This window comes from Grus americana, chromosome 22, assembly GCF_028858705.1.
Source record: "Grus americana isolate bGruAme1 chromosome 22, bGruAme1.mat, whole genome shotgun sequence".
In the NCBI taxonomy this organism is placed as follows: Eukaryota; Metazoa; Chordata; class Aves; order Gruiformes; family Gruidae; genus Grus; species Grus americana.
The window spans coordinates 3,579,892-3,599,726 of NC_072873.1; the positions used below are offsets into that span (position 1 = coordinate 3,579,892).

Genomic DNA, 19,835 nt, shown 5'->3' on the forward strand with positions numbered 1-19,835 from the left:
GGGCAAGGGGAAAGCAATCTGCAGCAGGTAAGCAGCAGCGGCCAGACACATCCCAAGGGAGCTGGCAGGTGACCCGTGCATTGAACGGGTGCAGATGTGGCTGATGTGCTTACAGAACAACCGGGCATTCGCTGTTCAAAATCCCACCTACTGCCGATTGCAATCCCCTGCCCATCTTTGACCTGCAAATGCCACAAAACTGTAGGAGTGTAAACTGTGTTGTAATCTGCATTAAAAATTCAAAGTTAGCAGAGTTGCTTTGACTGCTTAATCTTTATTAGCAAGTGTCATGGTTTAACCCTGGCCGGCAAATCAGCCCCACACAGCTGCTCGCTCACTCCCCCCCCCCACCCCCGGTGGGATGGGAGAGAGAATCAGAAGGGTAAAAGTGAGAAAACTCGTGGGTTGAGATAAAGACAGTTTAACAGGTAAAGCAAAAGCTGTGCATGCAAGCAAAGCAAACCAAGGAATTCCTTCCCATGGCACGCAAGTGTTCAGCCATCTCCAGGAAAGCAGGGTTCCATCACACATAACAGTGACTTGGGAAGACAAATGCCATTGCTCCCGATGTCCTTCCCTTCCTCCAGCTTTATATGCTGAGTGTGATATCATATGGTATGGAACATCCCTTGGGTCACTGGGGTCAGCTGTCCCAGCTGCGTCCCCTCCAACTCCTTGTGCACCCCCAGCCCACTCGCTGATGGGGTGAGAAGCGGAAAAGGCCTCAGCTCTGTGTAAGCACTGCTCAGCAGGAATGAAAACATCCCCGTGTTATCAGCACAAATCCAGAACACAGCCCCACGCTAGCTACCGTGAAAAAAATTACTCTATCCCAGCCTAAACCAGCACAGCAAGGAAGCTGCAAGAGACAGAATGGTTTAGCTACTAGAAACCAACTGGAATTTGCTGCATCAGACTAAGAAGTGGGTTTGCAGAACGGGTTTGCATCTATCCTCTCTGCTAACTGTGGATCCGTTTGATGGTATCATTCCAAGACAGCTTTTTCCTTAATTCTGAGGCACTATCTGTGCATCAGATAAGCACTATCAAAAAGAATATGCAGCTTCTCTGACCAAAAGCTTACAGCTTTATTATATGGTCAGTCAGCCACAGGCCAGCTACAGTTCCAAAACTACAGAAGTGGCTGTACATTGGGCTAGGAGTTGGCAGAGCTGCAAGAAAAAAAGAAAACCCAACCTTATTCTGCAGGCATGCACAGACACATTCAATTCCCACAACCACGACGCTGCTACCTTGCCTTCATAGCTGCACACGCACACACTACAGTAAGTCGTCTGTACCGTAGTGCTGAAAACTTTCCATTACGATTTTTGCTTTAAAGCAGTGCTATTTCTGAGAGCAAATCCTGCTCCCAAGTTACCTGCAGCTATTTATTTTGTCCGATAGGAAGCTGGAATACCCTTGCTCTCAAAGCCCTTAGAAATCCATCATGTGCCGACTGTACAATATGCTAACGGCCAGTCCTGGGGAAAAGTGTCACATTTCACTGCAGTAAACAGATGGATAAGAGAAAATGGCAAACATATTTCTTAATCTAAAAAAACCTAAGTATTTTTCATTTTTCCAGGACGACACAGCCTCTGAACAATACTGCAGATTTTCAGTCTGCATGTACAAATCAAAACAATCAAGCTGATGCTAGTTATGCCAGTGACCAACATAAAGTTGTTTGCAATTGCAGGAAACTGGACCCAGGACATCCCTCAGGTCTTATTAAACCCAGCCCTGTAAAAAAAAAAAAAAGTCAGTGGGAACAACAGCGATGTATATGGGATTGCTTAAACCCGAGGGACAGAAAGCACAGGGGCATTCCCACAAGGCCCAGCACCATCAAGTTGTTAATCTCTCCAACTTTGCTGATTCTGCTGCTCCCCTGGTTTCTCTCCCAATTTCATCACCTCGTTTTTGCAATAACACTACTGGAGTAAAGAGAGAAAACCTAGAGGATTATTACAATAACAGTAGATGAAAAAAATGACAAAATCCTTGTGTCATGGCAACAGAACGGCAGGAATGAGGCTGTTCTTATCTGCCCATGGTTCACTGAGACATTTCCTAATCATTAGCAAGTCTTTAATCATGCCCCTCACTCAGTTTTTCCGCTGCTCCAACCCTGCCTTTCTCATGGGATAGACAGCACAAAACAATTGCTTCAGTCTGCTGAATTGTTAAGCTAAAAGATCAGCGGGGGGGGGGGGAAAAAAAATCCATAGGGCATCAGCAATTCCTAGCTGTATGTGCTTGTGCAGGTCCCTCATCAACCAGAGAGGCATAATCAGAGCAGACTCCATTAACTGGCTCCATCTGTTCTGCAAACACGGAGCAGGAGGATGGACTGCAGCTCGCCACCGAGCTGGAGGAGCAGAATCTTTGCAGTTTCCCAAGAAGGAAGCTGGTTAAGACTCTCACTTATCATGGATAATCTTATTTTCAGTCATGCTTAGCACCTGCAGTACCAAGCAATGCTGATGGGAATAATGGATGCACCTCTGAAGAAAAACAGAGCAGGGCAGGGAGAAAAAAAAATTCCCTTTCTCCATACCAAATGCAAACTATAGGCTAACGTTCTCTACTGATTAACTCCCAGACACTGCTCTGTTCGTGATTCATCAGGCAAGACTGAACTGCAATTTTCTTATGACTTTAGGCCCCAGATCATGTACCACCACACACCATGGTAGGTTCATATCAGCAGCACAAAATGCCTTTTCCAGTCTGCTCTTAACACGTATCCTCTGCTGCACAGGATTTAGGATAGGGGCAGATAGAATTAGCAGTTTCTAACCTATAACACCTCTCTGGCTGCCTGCGACGATTTGCTGGTCATTCTGTGAGTTCCATACTGTACCTGCATCATCACAACCCTTCAGATCCAGTCGCTATAAGCTGCCTTGCCTTTTCCTTTGAAGGGTTTACGATGGAAACACAGTGGGCTCCTGGCCAAACCTGCAGAGCAAAGGACAACCTACTGCCACTTTAACGCATTTTCTACAGTATGTGCCATGAACTTTTCAGTTAAAATGCAACGGATCACAGGATCCCAGGTTAGCGTAGGTTAGAAGGGGCCTCGGGAGGTCATCGAGTCCAACCTCAAGCTCAAAGCAGGGTCAGCCCTGGAGCCAGCCTGGGTTACAAGGACCATTCTTGTGTTTGAAGCATGCTGTCCTTTACTTCTTAAGCAAAGAATGTATCTGTTGAATGGATGTCACACACCTAACCTTGGTTTGGCAAGTGGGTTACTGGTGTAAGAGTAAGTTATTTCTGGAACTGTCACTGATTTCCATGAATGATTTGTGTTCGTTTGCTGAGGCTCTAAAATAAACTGCTTCCCTGCAACACAGAGACCTTTACACATCATCATCCATTGCCACTGGTTTAGAGAGTGCTGGTTTTCAGCCTCCACTAGCAAGTCCAGAGCAAGTAAGAAAAATGGATTAGATCACATGTTCGAGGGCTCAGCAGCACTTATTCCTTCAAAATAAAATATCACCTGCCAAATATGCAAAAAAAAAATTATGCTTGGGGAAAGTTTCTCAAGTGTATTGACAAGAGAAAAATAGTGTAATGGTGGCAAGCTAGATAAGAATTAAAGAGCTGGATGTTGTGTTTGCTGTGACACAACTGATACATCTGCCCCAATACAGCAAGGACTAGCTGAAGGGAAAACGCAGCGTGGTCCAAAGAAAAGAGATGGGGAGACATCAGGAAAAGACTTTCTTACAACAGAACCCAGGTAAAGTCTCCTCAACTCCCAAAGAGATCAGACGATGGAGCACTACTCAGCACACTATGGTCTACTCCAAGGGGAAGAAAAAAAAGAATTTAGACATTGATTTGGTTTATTTTTCTTTGAACCCTTTTTGGTCTCAGAGGTCTAACACTACAAGCTTCACCAGTTTGTGTTCATGCAGAACATGGCACTCATGCCATTTACTTGGATCCAGATCAGTACCATACCCTGATCATACCTGAGCAATGCTTTTGTTGGGAGAAGAGGACTCCCTCTCCAATAAAGATTTCACACCCTCTCTCCCAAGAATTATGTCAACAAAGCCACACTGTAAAGCAACCTTCCCCCCTCCATCCCAGGTCATTTATTAACGCAGTTCAAGATCAGCCAGTATTTTCAGCCCACGGCAGCGTGAAAAGTTACGTCAGCTTCCACCTGGCAAACACGTGTGCTTTCATCAGAGGACAGAGAGAGGGCTGGAGGGAAGAGGCCCTGCAGCACTCAGCCAACTTCACGGGTCAAGATACCTCAGTGCCATGCGTTATGAAATGCCTGGCACCGGTCTGATGTGATGCAAGCAGGCGCACCTGCTAAGGTGGTGAGCACGTTGAATGCCCAGCTCTGGAGAAGGTTCCCTGCAGACGTGGAACCTTTGAGAACAAAGCAGCAGCCAAGGAGGGGAACAGACTACGAACGGAGCTAAGTCTGGCTAATGGGGAGCAGACAATGGGCTCCAAATGCATCCAGTGCCAGAAATGGGGTATCTGGAATCCTGTCTTTAAAGACCATCTTACTCTGGAGCTTTGGGCAAGGTCCTTAACAAGTTTACTCCTTAAATCCTTCCCCACATCACTTGCAAAGCAGACAGGAGCAGCGTGTTCTCTGGCACGCGTGGGATCCCAACTGTGGCTGTCCTTCGTACCGGGTCCCACCTCAAGCAGAGATACTAACAGTAGGAAGAGCACTGCTAGCTGGAGGATGGAGAGCACCATTTCTGCACGTTCATACGGAAGTCTCCTACGCAGAAAAAAAAACTACGGGGCTTGAATAACGGTGTTAAACAGTAGAGCTGATATTCTGAGCTCCAAAACCAATTAAGGAAAGAAAACAAATAGATATTTACAAACAATATATTTAAGATGCACATAAGTTTTCAGTCTTGTAGACGCTATGGCAGACAACAAAAGCCATTAGAGAGAAAAAGAGAAGTCCACACAAAAGGAAGAGAATTTCCAAAGCAGCAAGATAAACAGCAGGTGTTTGCAGGTAGCAAACACAAAAGCTGGAAAAGAGCCATTTCGCAGCTCCTGGAGCTGTCAGGTCCATTCACGGGGAGCAAGAAGGACACAGACTATTCACCCTCCTGCTAGTACGAGGGCAGGAGCAGAAGGAGATCCCAAAGCGGGGCTGCTGCCTCCGCACCTACCACAGAGGGATTTCCATCGCGGAGACGGGGCACGGTGCCGGTGGAAAGGGGCTTCAAGGCACGAACATGCAAAACCGAAGCCTGGATCCGCTGCTGGCGCAGACAAGAGCCCTTCCTCCCAGGCCCTCGTTACACGTTTGTGCTGCGCCCATCGCAAACAGACGGGCCCTGCATCGCGCCCCGCTCAGCCGGGACCCCCCGCGCACGGACACGGCCGCCACACCGAGGGGAAGCCCCGGCTGAGGCGTACGCCTCCCTCAAGGTCAGGGCCGGCGAGGCGAGGGGGGAAGCGCGGGGCTCCGGCCCCGGACGCTCTTCCCTGCTCCCGGCTGCAAACCCGCTACACGACCGGGACCACGGCGCTTCCTGCGGGCTGCGGCCCGGGGCCCGCCGGCTGCACCGCGACCTAGCGACTACCGGCCCCCACTTCCCCCCCGCCCAGGCTCACGGCAAGAGGCGCGCAGGCACGTCCCACCCGGGGCGGGAGAGGCGCTGCCCGGCTCGCTCCCGCCGAAAGCGCGTAGGCACCGCCGCTCTCACCAGGCCCGCGGGAGCCCCGGCAGGAGCAGCGCCCCGCCAGACGGAACCGGAGCCTCCCTGCCCTCCCGGGGCGGGCCCCGGCGCTCCGCGGTGCGACCACCGGCACTCACCTGAGCGCCCGCTCGACCGCACTGCCCCGCACCCTGCCCAGCGCCGCCGCCTTTTGTTCGCTGCGGCGCGGCGCGGCCTCCCCGGCCCATCGGCCTACGGGCGCCGCCGCCGCCCATTGGCCGCCACCGCCGCCACGTGTGCCTTGCCTGAGCGGAGACCGCTCGCCCATTGGCCGCCGGCGGTGGGGCGCGACCGCGCGGCTTTGTGGGAGTCGTAGTTCCGCCCCTCGCTCCCCCCTCGGCCCCCCCCCGGCCGTGAACCCCTCGCGCACGGGGGGGCCCGCTGACGTCAGAGCGGAGCAAAGGGCCGCGGCCACGCCGCCGTCACGCTCTGCGTCGTCCGCCGCCGCTCCGGGCGGCACGAGGAGACACCCCCCCACACCCCACCCCACCCACTGGGCTCGCCGCCCACCCGCCGGCCCCGTCGGGGCACCCAACGCCGCAGCGGCCCCACACCGCCCCGCCCGCACCCGCGGCGGCCGGAACGGGGCCCTGGCAGCGGGGCAGACCCGGGCGTTCCTTCCCCAGCGCTGGGGCAGGAGAAACCTCCCCTGGGTGCTGTAACCGCAGGGCCGGGAGGGGCCCGGTGGCACCCACGGCCGGGAGCGGGAGCAGAGCATCGCGTACGGCACGGCCCGGCCGGAGCGCGGTCCCCAGGATACGGCCGACAGGTGCTTCTCGCTGCGCAGGGCGGTGTAACGCGTACGGATCTGACGCCGTGAGGAGAGACGTTTCTGGGGTGTTGTCGGCCCCAGACAGGATGCAGCCATCCCGCCTCGTGCTCCCAACGGCCCTGGTGTTTTCTAACAAGCCTCTTAACGGCAGACATCACGTCTCCTCCGCTTGCCAGAAATAGTCATCGCACATTCGCTTTTTTCCCTGGTATTTCCAAGCTGTGACTAAAGCACGCATCAGCAGCGCTAAAGGGCAGCACCCTGGGGTCATCTGTCTGACGAGGGCGGATGGCTTTGGTCCGGAGACGAGGTCCGCTGTGCCCCGTGTGACGCTGTCACCAGGCTGGAGCACTGGCCACCGCACAGAGGGGGACCAGAGGACACTGACACGATGCTCCTGCCTGTCTCGATGGGGAGAGCATGTCACACCCGGTGGTGCCAGTCAGGAAAGCTCCCACAGAAAACAGTTAGCAAAAGCTTAAACTGTCTGAAATTCTCTGCCTGACTCCTTGGGGACAGGGGTGTGTCACACTCACCTCCCACTCCAGGGCTCAGCTGGTGTTTGTCTCACTACCCACGTGTGACACCCTGCCTCCCTCCCACACTGTGGGTCTGTGCAGCCGCTCCAGCCCCGTCCCAGGAGCCACACAGCAAGGACGGGCCCTGCCAGTCCTGAGCTGCATCCAGAATCCGTCAGCAGCGCTGATTTTCCCCGCGGTGAAGGTAAATCTTACAGGCTCGGAGCAGGAGTCTTTCTGAGACATGCCGAACCCTCTCTGAGTCACTTGGCAGGAACAAATTGCTTCAAACACTGATCTTGGCAGGGTCTCACCAAAGGCTGAAATAAAGTCAAGACTGAAGTCGCTGATAGGAGAGAACCAGCAGCATCTCTCATTCATCATTTGTTTGTCCAGGATTGGACACTGCAGCGTTGGAACCGGTACCACGGGCTACCAGCAAATACCAAAAAGGACAAAATAGGGTTATTCCAGAGAGAGGCGGTGGGCTGCCCTGGCGAAACCCCTGCGGTAGGCACCAGCTCGTGACCTGAGGAACCTGTTCGGCCTGACGTTCAGCAGTCACTGAGGCATTCACACGATCGCTCTTGCAAAGCGGTTTTACCGAGCACTGGCGCTCCCACACCCCCTTTCTTTCTGGCCGTGCCTCCAGCGCAGGGCTTTGGAAACGTGGGTGTAAGAAGAAAACCCCAACGGGCACCGGATCCTCCATCGGTCGGACAGGTTGGGTCAGGAGAGATGAAGCGTGAGACACTGTGAGCACCCGGTGTGCAGCCCCGACCGGCTTCAGCCGGGGCCTGCACACATTTTAGTGGAAAAAGCACGTTTCCTTCCATTCGAAGCGGCGCAGCCCCTCCCTGCACTCGCCACCCACGCGTGCCCTACTTACACGGCACCTCTGGCCAGCCCACCCCACGCTGCCTTCCCCCGCACCGCCGTGCTTGTGCGGACTCGCCGTGAGCGGCGCGGCAGGGGCGTCCCCAGCGCTCTGCTACGGAAACCCACCGGGGGGGTGTGGGGGTGTGTGTGTGTAACTTTAGGCACCCGGCCCACGCCCGCGCGTGGTCTCCACGGCCGGAGGAACCCGCCCCCGAGCAGCCAGCTCCCCTGCCGTGCCGTGCCGTGCCGTGCCGCGCCGCCTCGCTGGCGGCTGGGGCTGGACCCCGGGGAAGCCGCTCCCGGGACCGCGCTCGGGGACACGGCGGCAACGCGGGAATTTCTGCCGGGGCGCGGGAAACCTCCCCGGGCGCGCCACCGTGACGTCACCGCCTGGGCGGGGCTTCGCGCCGCGCCGGAAGTCGGGCCGTTGCCCAGCAGCGGTTGCCAGGCGACGGCGGCGGTGGCGGCCATGGCGGCGGCGGCGGACACCGTGCCGGCCGGCACCTTCCCCAGCTTCATGGCCGAGGGGACGCTGCTGTGCCGGCGGGGCGAGTACGACAAGGCCCTGGCCTGCTTCAACAACGTGAGGGTGGTGCGGCGGGCTGGCGGGACGAGGCCTGGGCGGTGAGGGCGGCGGGAGGGGGCCCGGCGGCAGGAGGTGGCACTCGGGGGTGGCGGCCCCGAAGGGATGGGCGAGGCGGTGGCACCCGGTTGGCGTGGGGGCGGCTGGCAGAGGTGGCAACGCGAAGGGAAGGGGCACGTAGAGGAACGTGGGACCCGCGGCATGGGGAGGTGGCAGCGTGAGGAGACGCGGCCTCGCCGAGGCGGTGGCATGAGGGGAATGTCCCCAAGGGCGCCTGGAGGTCACAGCACGAAGGCGGGTGGCACACGCGAGGCAGTGAGAGGACGTGCGGCTCCTGTCCGGTGTGGGGGACCGCTCAGAGAGGGGCCGCAGAACCCCCGGCACGGAAAGATGGGGCAGGTACAGCAGAGGGAATGTGCGAACATCAAGAGAATATTTGTTTTTCAGTAAAAATGTTGTGGGTTTATCCTCATCCATCATCAAGATCCATACTGAGCCAGAGCAGGTTGCATCGAATAGATGTGCTTGTATGTGTTTGTGCTGTTGAGCCAGCCCTGATGACGTATCCGTGCCTGCTGCCTTCCAGGCGCTGAAGCTGAGAGCAGGAGACAAGCACTGTCTAGTTGCCCGCTCAAAATGTTACCTGAAACTTGGAGACACAGAAAATTCCCTGAAAGATGCTGAAGCTTCTCTCCAGGATGACAAAACATTCTCCAAGGTAAGCAGCACAAAGTGATAAGAGTCTGGGGTGGCCAAGGACTGGTCTTTTAGCTGTGAAATTCTGAAGGGTCTGGGACACAGGATCGTGCAGAACCAGCTGACTCCACATTGGTGTTGCTTCCAGAGAAGGGGAGGTGCTGAGTCAGCAGTGGAGAAAGAGTTCCAGGATCGGATTGTATTGTATGCAGATTGCGATAGCTCTCACTTCTGCCTAGCGGGGAATTAACTGAGATCTCTGAAGCTTTTTTTCCCCTCTTTTTTATTATTTTTTTTTTTCTCCAAATGTCATTTTAGGGACTTTACCAAAAAGCTGAGACATTATATACCATGGGTGATTTTGAATTTGCGTTAGTGTTTTATCATCGAGGCTACAGACTACGTCCAGAACTACAGGAGTTCAAGCTGGGTATCGAGAAATCCCAGGAGGCAATTGTCAACTGCATTGGAAGTAAGATGTTGATGTTTCACTTTATGGCCCTACAAGCACAGCCAGAAGCTGTTCAGTGGACAGCTGATGGCGTATGAGCTCAGCAAGTGACCCAAGGACCCTGCAACAACAGACTCTCTTTGCTTCTGGATTCAGGTGCTCAGTGGCCACTCTCAGATGAAACCAGGCAGCACCAAAAAGAGCACAGGCCTGGTTTTTTTTTCTTCTTTTTTTGGCTGAATGTCTATTCCTATACAGTGTCTAATAACTTCAGTTATGTAAGTAAATTATGACACTAACTTAAATTTCCAAAATCACCATGAAAAAGTTCCAGGTAATACAGAACAAAGCAGCTCATCTACTTACAGCCCTACTGATTACAGAATGCTTTGAGATCTTTATCCTAATATTCAAAGTTTGCAATGAAATTTGCCTTGCTACCTGAGACTGGCCTTCCTGAGATCCTGATTTTCCTCCAATTTACATTGCATAAGACCAGTGAAACTGTTGACTATTGCAATGGAGCGCTGCTTTCATAACTTCTGGCTTAGATCATACAACGGAGTCCTGCAGGAGGCAGGAAAGGCCAAGGACCTAGCGATCTTCAAAGCAAACTGAAAACTTGTCCCTTTTCCCTTAGTTTTTTCTTACCGATGCTCTCATATGCCGACAAGCGTGGTCAGGATGTGCACCCACTCTCGGGCATGCAGATACAGCTCGGCTGGGGCTGCCACCCGTGGCACGTGCATGGAGCAACCTGGCAAGGCTGCTGTAAAACCCGCCCAGCCAGTTGGAGACTGCTTAGGTGGATGCCGGGCAGCCTGTGTCCTCCCGGAGCCGGGACACACCTCGCTGCACACCCATACACATAGGCCCTGATCCCTGAGAGATTTAAGTGCCTTACTCTCCCTGAAAACAATTTCAAAATTTCAGCCCACCTCCAGTGCCACAGATTAAATTTATGGCCCAGCTGTGTAAAAGCCCGAAGCTCTTTCATATGGGATACTTATTTAAAAGAGCAGGGAAAGTTTCCAGATCTGGCTTGCTTTCCTGCATTCCTACTGCTTTCTTAGTTTAATACAAATGTATTTTTGTACTTTTGTATGGTTATCTTTGCAGCTCTCGGTTGAAATGCTTGCCATGCTTGATACACTGAGCTAAGGGCTTTAAATGCCTTCAAGCATCTGGGCTGTAGGCAAATGAACAGATTAAAAACCAAGAGGACATTTTTTTAAATCAAGCAATAGCTCCTAGATGCAGGAGAAAAGAAGCGAGGAAACATGTTAGCATTTGATCTGGATGTTTAAATAGTTGGGAAATGCACACACACTAACAGGGCACATCCACAAAACTGCTTTCCTGAATCTGCTTTGCTCAGCAGATTCAGAAACACCTGCCTTCCGTGATATGCGTGTACTCACATCGCTGATCTTGGCCCAGCTGCCTTGCTGAAGGAAATCCTTCAACACCAGCTCGCGAAGCTCTTTCCTTCCTTCTGACCAGGCCAACACAAAGAGGTGTTTTTCACTCTTACCTCCACTGCTAGAGTGCAATCTGAATAGCACAACTGGATGTCAGAGTGAAAATGAAATGGGAGTTTTGCCCTAATGGCAGTGCACAAAAAAAATATAGTTCTCTGGATTGCTGGAGATCCCTGTCCTTGTGAGCCTTCCTGCCATTTCAAGCTTCAGCTGTGATCCCGCAGAAGAACCTGCCATCCTTTTTCTTCCTCTCTTTCCATGCAGGATGTAGCATGTCTCTGTAGAAAATCTGTGCTGTGATGGGAGCCCCCTGGTGCCACGTGGAAATTAAAATCCTGAGAGGAGCTGCATCTATGAGCTGCAATCCCTGCTTACAGAACATACCAACATCCATATATTTCATATGAAGGAATTAGTAGAAAGCTTTATTTCAAACAGGACATTATAGGCTTGGCACGTTTATGGTCATTCTAATTTCTAAAGACTCTGCACTGCTGTTCTTGAACACTAACAAGTATTTTCTCTGTATTCGCAGGTCCATCCTCAGTTAAACTGGAGAATAAAGAGGATCTGTGCTTTATAAGCAGGCAGGCAGAGGTACAGTCTGAAGAGGTCTTGCTTTAGAAGCTAACAAGTTATAATGCTAATACTTCTGAAACAGGCATTACAGAATTAATAGTTTCTGGAGCAACGTGGATGGGGATACGGCTGGTCTAGTGAAGAGCCTTCTGAGCGTAGGAAGCACACTGATGGGTTATGGGAGTATTCATGCTCCTGCTTTTAACATAGTTCTGGCTCAAGCTACACAAAATTTAAAGGAGAAGGCGGAAGGGCAGGGAAAAGCAATGGGGAGAAACAAAGCCCGGTTTGAAATTTCTCTACCTGCCTGCCTGCCTCTGTTGGGTGTTGCTGATCACCCATCAAAGGCTAATAAGTAACAGCACTGTGGCTGGAGCCAGGGTACATTTATCTACAATATTTACTTTGGTTTTACCTGATGTTTAAGGTTCACATTTTTGATTGTGGACACTTTCTCAATTGCTTAATTTTGGGGTGGTCCATGGAAGTAGCGCCTCGTTCCTCCGAGGTGCCAAGCCACATTTCCCTTTGAGGTCAGTGCAGTGAATGCTCATTCCTTCTTTCAGCTGGAATTCCGGGTACTCAGTGGTAAAAACAGTTTATATAAAGGGGCCTAAAGATTAGCATTCTAACTGTTGAGATTTTGGATGTCAAACTTTAGACATACCCTCTTGACGTTTCAGAAGCCCTGGCTGTTACAGCTTCTGTTTCTTTGACTGTGGACAACTAACCTGCCTTTCCCAGAGCCTCTGTCCTCCCACAGCACTGACTGGGAAGCTCCCCAGAACTGTACAAGGCACTGGGGCAGAACTAATTCTTGCTCTCACTATAATGCCCCCTCCTGTTCTTGGAAGTGAGGGAACACAATTGGGTGCAAAATTTCCATTGCTGATGACCAAAGAAATTGGTGAGATGCTGGCGTTTTGCTTTTATTTAAAAGATAAGTTGGCTTATATGGAGTGTAAACAGAATTCTGCTAATTCTACTGTTCCCCACTAATCTCCCCCAACTTCCTTTATTTTTTCTCGCTGTAGAGCAAAAAAGCAAATCAGAAAGCCCAAATCAAACTGACTAAGGATCAAAAATGGACAAGGAAACAGGAGCCTGTGAGGAATCCAAAAACAGAGCGACAGCTTCTTGGAGAGCTTTATGCTGACAAAGCCTACCTAGAAAAGTTGCTCAAGGATAAAGGTCTTTCTCCATTGTATTTATCTAGGTGTTCCTTCTAAGCAGGTTCTTTTTTTTCTTCTCCTTTTATATCCCTATGATGACTCTTCCTTATTTGTATCAGAGCTCAGATAGCACAATGTGTTTGCAGTGGTCATGAGAGAGGCAGGTGTCTGGAGAGTACAGGGGTTTTTTTGACCCAGATCCAATAATGAGCGTATTTCCTTCCCTATTAAATGGCAGGCTTTTATAACAAACAATAAATCAGCTCAAAGCAATCTTTGCTGATGAAATCAAAAGCAGAAGCAGTATCATTACAAATTACTTAACTTCTGTCATAATGACAAATTCCACTAACTTGTATTAAGAGCAAAGCATTGCTCATAAGACCGTAACTCATTTGTGGTTTCATTAGAAATGCTGTTAAGATCAAGATGCAGGATTCAAAGTAGTATGTCATTTTAGAACTAGGCAGAAAGGTGATTGCCCTTCAGTCATTTTTCTTGGAAACTCTTTACCGAGTAATAGAGAAGTAATTAAGAATTTAGTTTTCTCACGGGTTTTATGGTATTACCGGCATTAATAATATATGTGGGCTCCCTGGTTTCCAGGCATGTAAAAGCCAGCTGTCTCAATTTCCATCTTGCAATCTAATCCACAACACTTTTCAAAGTGCCATTCCAGCACAAAGGCCCCATACAGTTGTTCTGCCCAGGAGGACGGCTGCTCGCTCATCACAACTGGCCCCGTTAATTGGGCCCCTTCTTGGCTCTCGTCAGCAGAGAAGGCAGCAGCTCTAAGGGCTGGGAACACCAGCTCTAGCTCCCCAAAACAAACGGAATGCGTTACAGCAAGGGAGTTTTCCACAACTTCCCTCCTAATCGCATCGGTTCTGAGAGCACCGAAGACTTTAATTTCTAGGACTCTCTGTCAGAGCAGAAAAGCATTCAGAAACAGCCCCCCGCTGAATTGCAGCTTCATCCCTCATATACATTAATACTCTCCTGGGTTCTACCATCTTATTTTCAGATTTGATGGAGAGCAGCACAAAGCAGGGGATCAAAATAGCGGACCTGGTTTTGAGTGGCATTGCCTACCTGGACACACGCAGTGAATTCTGGCAGCAGCAGAAGCCTATTTATGCCCGTGTGAGAGAACGCAAGCTCAGGCAGCAAAGGTGGATCCGGGACAAGAAACGAAAACCAGCTGAAGTTGGCAGATACATCGTGAAGAGCATGGAAGACATTGATATGTGTAGGTGTCCTGGCTGGAAGCAGTAAGAAAATGATGATTGGCACATGTAATTATTTGCTGTAGTAATTATAGACCAGAACAATAGAAGCAGCGCAAGTATTAACAAACACTAGTAGGCAGGTTTTGGGAAATATTTGCTTTCGTATTCTTTACCTTTCCCAACACTTTCTTAGATACAGAATCCAACGCTTTTTTTTTTTCTCAGCTTTTTCTGTACTTGAGGTCTGGCTGGTTGGTTTTCAGGACACCACTTAGATATCAAACCCAGGTAGGTCACCGCTGCATGCTTAGCAAATGCCTCTGGCTGGTTTGGTCATCAGAAGTTATTTGATTGAGAGGACGCGGCTGCTGGAGTTACTCATTTCTGTAGTTCAAAAATAGCATTGTAGGGAGATGAAGAAGCTGAAAAACAGTGGTCTGGAAGGAAGGAATCATTCAGCCACTTCTGGTCTCTTCCTCTCTTCCTGTGCTACATATCTTACAACGTAGGGAAAAGAATTGAGTCGTTACTGCAGTTCAGTTCTTGTAAGCTACAACAGCGTGGTGCAGGTAGTGTCAGAACCAGTCTGTGGTCTGGCTCCCACAGCACTGCAGCCCCGCTGGGCGCAATGAACAGAGCTCACCAGGAAAGTGCCCGGGGCTGATTTAGGAGATAAAAACTCAAGTACTGTAGCTAGAACTTTCTCTCCAAGACCAAACTGCCCTGCTGCAATAACTATGAGCTTTCAAAACCCTCAGACAACAGGCATCATTCTCCTTTATTTTTCTTTGGCGAGTGTGAAGTGTTACCAGAGTGATTTCCCCTTACTTGCTGGGATGAAAGTTATTTCCAGCAGTGCCAGGCAGAGAGTCAGAATTACCATTTCCCAGGGGCAGATTTCTCAGAGATTGGAAGGAGGAGTGTAGGAGATGTGTGAAGAGTGAGGAGCTCTAACCTTTCCCAAGCTCTGTCTGAGCCTTACACAACTACACTTAGTTTTACTTCCCCAGTATCGCTGTGTCCACGCACTAGCGTTACACTTTCCTCTTTGTCTCTAGTGCTGACTGGTGACTGCCCTGAAGAAAGCTGCAAGAAAGCTCAGCGTGTGCTAAAAAGAATACAAGGGTGGTCAGATGATGAAGTTCCCAACAAGAACGAACTGATCGGAAACCTCCACAGCTGCATTGGGAATGCTCAGTTAGAGATGGGTCAGGTGGAGGCAGCTCTGCAAAGCCATAAAATGGATCTGGAATTTGCCAGGCAGAAGTAAGTGCTGAGTTCAGGTGGATGGGGAAAGGAAAGTACCCCTGTTAAGATGTTTTAGCATTGGGTAATGTTGTCATTCTCACCTGGAGATTTAACAGAGCAACACATTCAGACTCTGCCCAAGTGTCATGGTCTTAGCAACTTATTGTCTTCACTATTTCAAAAATAAGGAGTCCGAAGCAGATTTTTAAAGGACTTAGACCACGTGGCACATCTAAATCTCTGCTGAAGCAAAGCAAAAGAGAACACAAGTCCCATTCTCAGCACTTTAGCCTCCAGTATGCACTTCCTTCTCAGGAAGGTCACACTCTAAATTACACAAGTTTTCTGCTATGTTTGCTCTTAAAATTATTTGCATTCAAACCACAATAGCAGGCTTGAAATATTTCTCTAAGAGGTACAATTACCTGCTCTTACAGAACACATTCTGCAGCTCTTTCAGCTAAAACAGAATAAAGCAAAATGAAGTCTTCAGATTTAGTAAGAGTTTTGCAAAGCATGGGAGAAAACACTGAATGGTTGCTTGAATTGAAGTTATTTTGGTTTTATTTTTGCCAATCCTGTGTAGGGCTTGTAAAATGTAACTAACTTATTGTTTATCGTTTTCACAAATGACTTTTTATAATTAATATTAGTTTAAGAAATTTCTGCCTCTCTCCAGGTGCTCTCCACTCCCCGGTTACGCCAAATAAAGTTAAGAATTAGCAGTAGAGAGGCAGGAATGAGGTTCATCATTTTACTACTTTTTTAAACCGATATAAAGCTACATTTAAAGGACAAAGCGCGGTGATGACCAAGGGAGCCTCCCCCTCTGGTGGCTGGAGCTCCCAGGGTGAGAGGAGGATGGTTAATGACTCGCCATCGCCCCCAGCAAGGCGTTTATCCTCTCCTCTCATCAGCTTTTTCATTTGTAGGCAAGGGTAGTCAAAACAGGCCACTTCTGAACATGGGAATGAGGACTAATTAAGGAAAAAAATTAAAGTCCACAGGCTACATTATTCCAGAAGGAGCTACCTCTAGCACGGGGCAAAGGTTCATTCAGAGCACAGGGAGCAGGACCCATTACCAGGAGTCTGCAGGCACATTGCAGACACGGTTTTGGGTCTTCCCTTTTCTCTTGGGCAGAAACCATCTGTTAGTGTTAGGGATCCAGGAGCTGGTAGGGGACTGCCACAAGGCAACAAAGGGAAACTGAGGCAAAGAAAAGTGGAAGGACTTTCACCAAGACTGCCAGATTTGCACAAAAAGAAAAATCAAAGTAAAACTAAACCATCTTCCCCTGTGCCTTACGGGGTGTCAGTTGCAACAGCTGTAGATAAAATCAAAAATCTACCTGGATTTCATGACTGTCAGCCTGACATTGGCCCTTTCCCTCTACTTCTTGACACTTAGCCTGAAGTCAGGTTGAGCACCAAAGAAAACATATAAGGCTGAGGAAAACACAGGCTGTACAGGAAGAAGACTATTTCAGCTACCACAATTTCTTTTTCTTTTCAACACAGCAATCTGCCAGATGCCGTATCCAGAGCCCTCGATAACATTGGCAGAGTTTATGCCAGAATCGGCAAATTCCAGCAAGCTATCGACACGTATGTAAAATTAGTAACAGAAAAGGCATAAGGTTGTATTTTGAATTAAATAGATGATGTCTTTTCAGTTTGTTTAATCATACTGCTAGCAAGGGGGGGGCTGTGAGATTTTCATAACAGTACCTGGAATGCTTTCTTTATAGAATCAGCGGTTGAAATTATAACTCCTAGTGAGATTTGGTAAATTGTCTGTCTGTCTGTCTTACTCTCTGCTTGAAGCTGGGAGGAGAAGATTCCAATGGCAAAATCCAGCCTGGAGAAGACCTGGCTGTTCCATGAAGTTGGCCGATGTTACCTGGAGCTGAATAAAGCTGAAGCAGCCCAAAATTACGGACAGAAGTCCCTGCAGTCAGCAGATGAAGAGGGAGATGTTGAGTGGCAACTCCATGCTACTGTCCTGGTGGCACAAGCACAAGGTAAAGGCGTTAGTACAAATTTTGCTCTGTGGATGGAAACGGCCTGTCTGTTCAGCATCTTAGTGAAAACATCTCTGTGATTTAACAGCCAAAGTAACTGTTCAGATCAAGATCTCTCATCGGAGACTTGCTTGATTAGCTATTGTTGTTTTCTTGATCTTGGGTTAAAATAGATGTTTTCATTTGTCTGTTACAGTAAAATTAAACGATTACTGGTCTGCAATCATGAACTTTGAAAAAGCACTTGAGAAGGCAAAGCTTATTCACAACGAAGCTGCTCAAAAGGCCATCATTAATGTAAGTAAGTGGGGTGTTGCAAAGAGGAGAGAAGCTGTAGTTAGCTGTAACTCTTGTCTAGTGTCCTGTGAACTGAGAAAACATCACTACTTAGGTAGAGCATTAAGAGGGGAGAACGCAGCCTCTGAAGCAGTTTACATATTAAAACTTAGGAAACCTCCTGGCTCAGAAGACTTAACCCCAGTTTATGAACCAGTCCAACATACAGAAGAGTGAAGCCTTGACAGGCCAAGGGAAAATTTTCTTTTGACCTCCCTGAGGCAAGGGTTTTGCACAGAGAATACAGCGGTGCCTTCTCTGTGTGCAGCTGCTATCAGCTGCTGGTCACAGCTTACCATTTCCTGGCCTCTCCAAAATATCCCAGAGAAACCACTTTGCAAACCATGGAAGAACATCTGGGCATGGCCACTGACCCACGGTAAAGCCGTCGGCATGTTCTGGTAGCCAGTCTTCATCGACCCGACAGCGGGTTGTGGGTGATCTGACCGCAGCCAGCTTGCCAGGCAACAGTTACAGCCGAGACACCCACCTATTTCGTGATCCCTCCGGGGTGTCCAGAGTGCGGGCAGAGCCTGTTCTCCTGCCAGAGGAAAAGTGATAGTGTGAGAGATGGAATCTTCAGGGCAGGAGATATTTGATAAGGGTTATTAACAGGTAGTAATTGCTGCAGGGAGAAAGGAAGTATATTGTTGCAGAGAGTAGGTAGGAAAGGAGCAGGTAATGATAGCAGAGATTGAGAGAAAACAGGAAAACTTAGGTATATAACTGCATTTCTAGATTAATAAGCCGTATCACTTTCAGTCCTTAGATGATGTGAGCAAAAGTTTCATCGAAGAGCTGGAAGAAAGAGAAACGACAGTTGACACTCCTGCAGGTAGTTGTCATTTAGACCTTAGCACCTCATAAATACAGAAATTCCCCGCTTTCCTTTTCTGGTGCAGAGACGGAGGCACGAGAACCAAGCGCCCCATTCCCAGGTAGCAGGCATGCAAATTTCTGTCCCATATTGTATCGTCCGTACTAGTACACAGGAGCAGGAATTAATTTATATGGGAAGTCACAGCATAGTTATAATTCATGGCTTCAGGTTTTTTTGGCAGTGAAGGTTTAATCTTGAGCTGGTATTAGCCAAAGTAAGTGACGTCAATGAAGCCCTGATAACTGCAAAGGAGCCTGGTTTCACTCTCCCGTGCCATGCCTTTGAAAAGCTGCTTTGAATAACGCTGAAAGCAGCTCCAGTGCCCAGAATGCAGAATGGTGGGTGCAGCCAGAACAAACCCTGGCTGTCAAAGTGCCTGTCCACAAACGAGAGCCAAATGAGGCCTCACGCGGTGTAAAAGTATTGAATTTTTTTTTTTTTTTTTTTAATATAAGCATGAGATGAAACTCTTCGCAGAAGTGCTGAATCCCTGTCGGGGCGGCCGTGCCCACCTCGGCGCCCTGTCCAGGAGGTGGCAGCACCTGACAAGCGTCGCCTGTGCCCGGGCCACCCGAGACCCGCCAGCCCGGCCGTGGGTGGGTGATGAGCACCGAGCCGAGCCTTGCGAGGGAGAAAAGAGAGCAGGAGAGCTTTCCAGCTGTGGCGGTGGAAGCCAGGGGTCTGCCTTTTCTTGTGCCCTACCGCCTGCTCAGTGCTGGGACTTGGTTTAAGGTGGTTTTTTTCCTCCCCAGATGATGATTTCGGCAGTGAAAACGCAAAAGATGACATCTTTGAGAAGGATAGAGAGGAAAGTGAGCAAAGCACAGAGAATCAGGAAGATGAAAAGGAAAAAGAAGATGCCAGGAACCGTAAAGATGAAGACGAAACCATAAAGAAGGGGGAAATGCACAAGAAAATAAAGAGAACGGGAGCGAAGGGGAAAAGAAGAGACGGGAAGGAGAAATAGGAGGCGAGGAGCCAGAGCCGCCCGCAGCACTGGAGCCGCAGACGGGACGTTGTGCTGTAGCGTTGGGTCAGCAAACACGACCCCCCCCGGCACGGTCCGGGCACAGCCGGTCTCTCTCCTACCTGCGAGCCCCGCCGCTTCCTGCGCCGCTTCCCGCGCCGCTTCCCCCGGCCCGGCGCAGCCCCGCTGCGCGCCCCACGCGTGGGGCGAGGGCAAGGTCAACAAACCCCCTCACCCCCCCCCGCAGTGTCCCGGTGGGGGGCACAAGCCGGGCAGCCCCCAGCAGCGGGTA

At 50.0% G+C, this 19,835-nt stretch overlaps 2 protein-coding genes across 6 annotated transcripts in view; one reads left to right on the plus strand and one right to left on the minus strand.

The window, feature by feature from the left end:
* ACLY (ATP citrate lyase) overlaps positions 1 to 5,968 on the minus strand; it is a 31,242-nt gene extending 25,274 nt beyond the window's left edge. For 3 of the 5 annotated variants that reach the window (XM_054801375.1, XM_054801372.1, XM_054801374.1), the window contains exon 1: positions 5,828 to 5,968. The gene's annotated coding sequence lies outside the window, so the exon portion shown is untranslated. Of the gene's footprint in view, positions 1 to 2,869; positions 2,963 to 5,827 lie in introns of those variants that run through there. The other 2 variants (XM_054801376.1, XM_054801373.1) reach the window with 1 other exon arrangement.
* A 2,384-nt stretch (positions 5,969 to 8,352) lies between these two features.
* Positions 8,353 to 19,647, plus strand: ODAD4 (outer dynein arm docking complex subunit 4). The gene is made up of 12 exons (XM_054801401.1): positions 8,353 to 8,481; positions 9,068 to 9,199; positions 9,496 to 9,649; positions 11,645 to 11,706; positions 12,723 to 12,879; positions 13,885 to 14,109; positions 15,148 to 15,355; positions 16,858 to 16,944; positions 17,164 to 17,360; positions 17,557 to 17,657; positions 18,459 to 18,531; positions 19,329 to 19,647. The coding sequence occupies exons 1-12, from the start codon at positions 8,368 to 8,370 to the stop codon at positions 19,541 to 19,543; spliced, it is 1,725 nt and encodes a 574-aa protein (XP_054657376.1). The 5' UTR covers positions 8,353 to 8,367; the 3' UTR covers positions 19,544 to 19,647.
* The last annotated feature ends 188 nt before the right edge of the window (positions 19,648 to 19,835 follow it).

Coding starts and splice junctions, on each gene's coding strand:
- ODAD4 (XM_054801401.1), top strand. CDS start 8,368: ATGGCGGCGGCGGCGGACACCGTGCCGGCCGGCACCTTCCCCAGCTTC. Junction 14,110..15,147: donor CATGGAAGACATTGATATGT/GTAGGTGTCCTG, acceptor CTTTGTCTCTAG/TGCTGACTGGTGACTGCCCT. Junction 15,356..16,857: donor CTGGAATTTGCCAGGCAGAA/GTAAGTGCTGAG, acceptor TTTTCAACACAG/CAATCTGCCAGATGCCGTAT.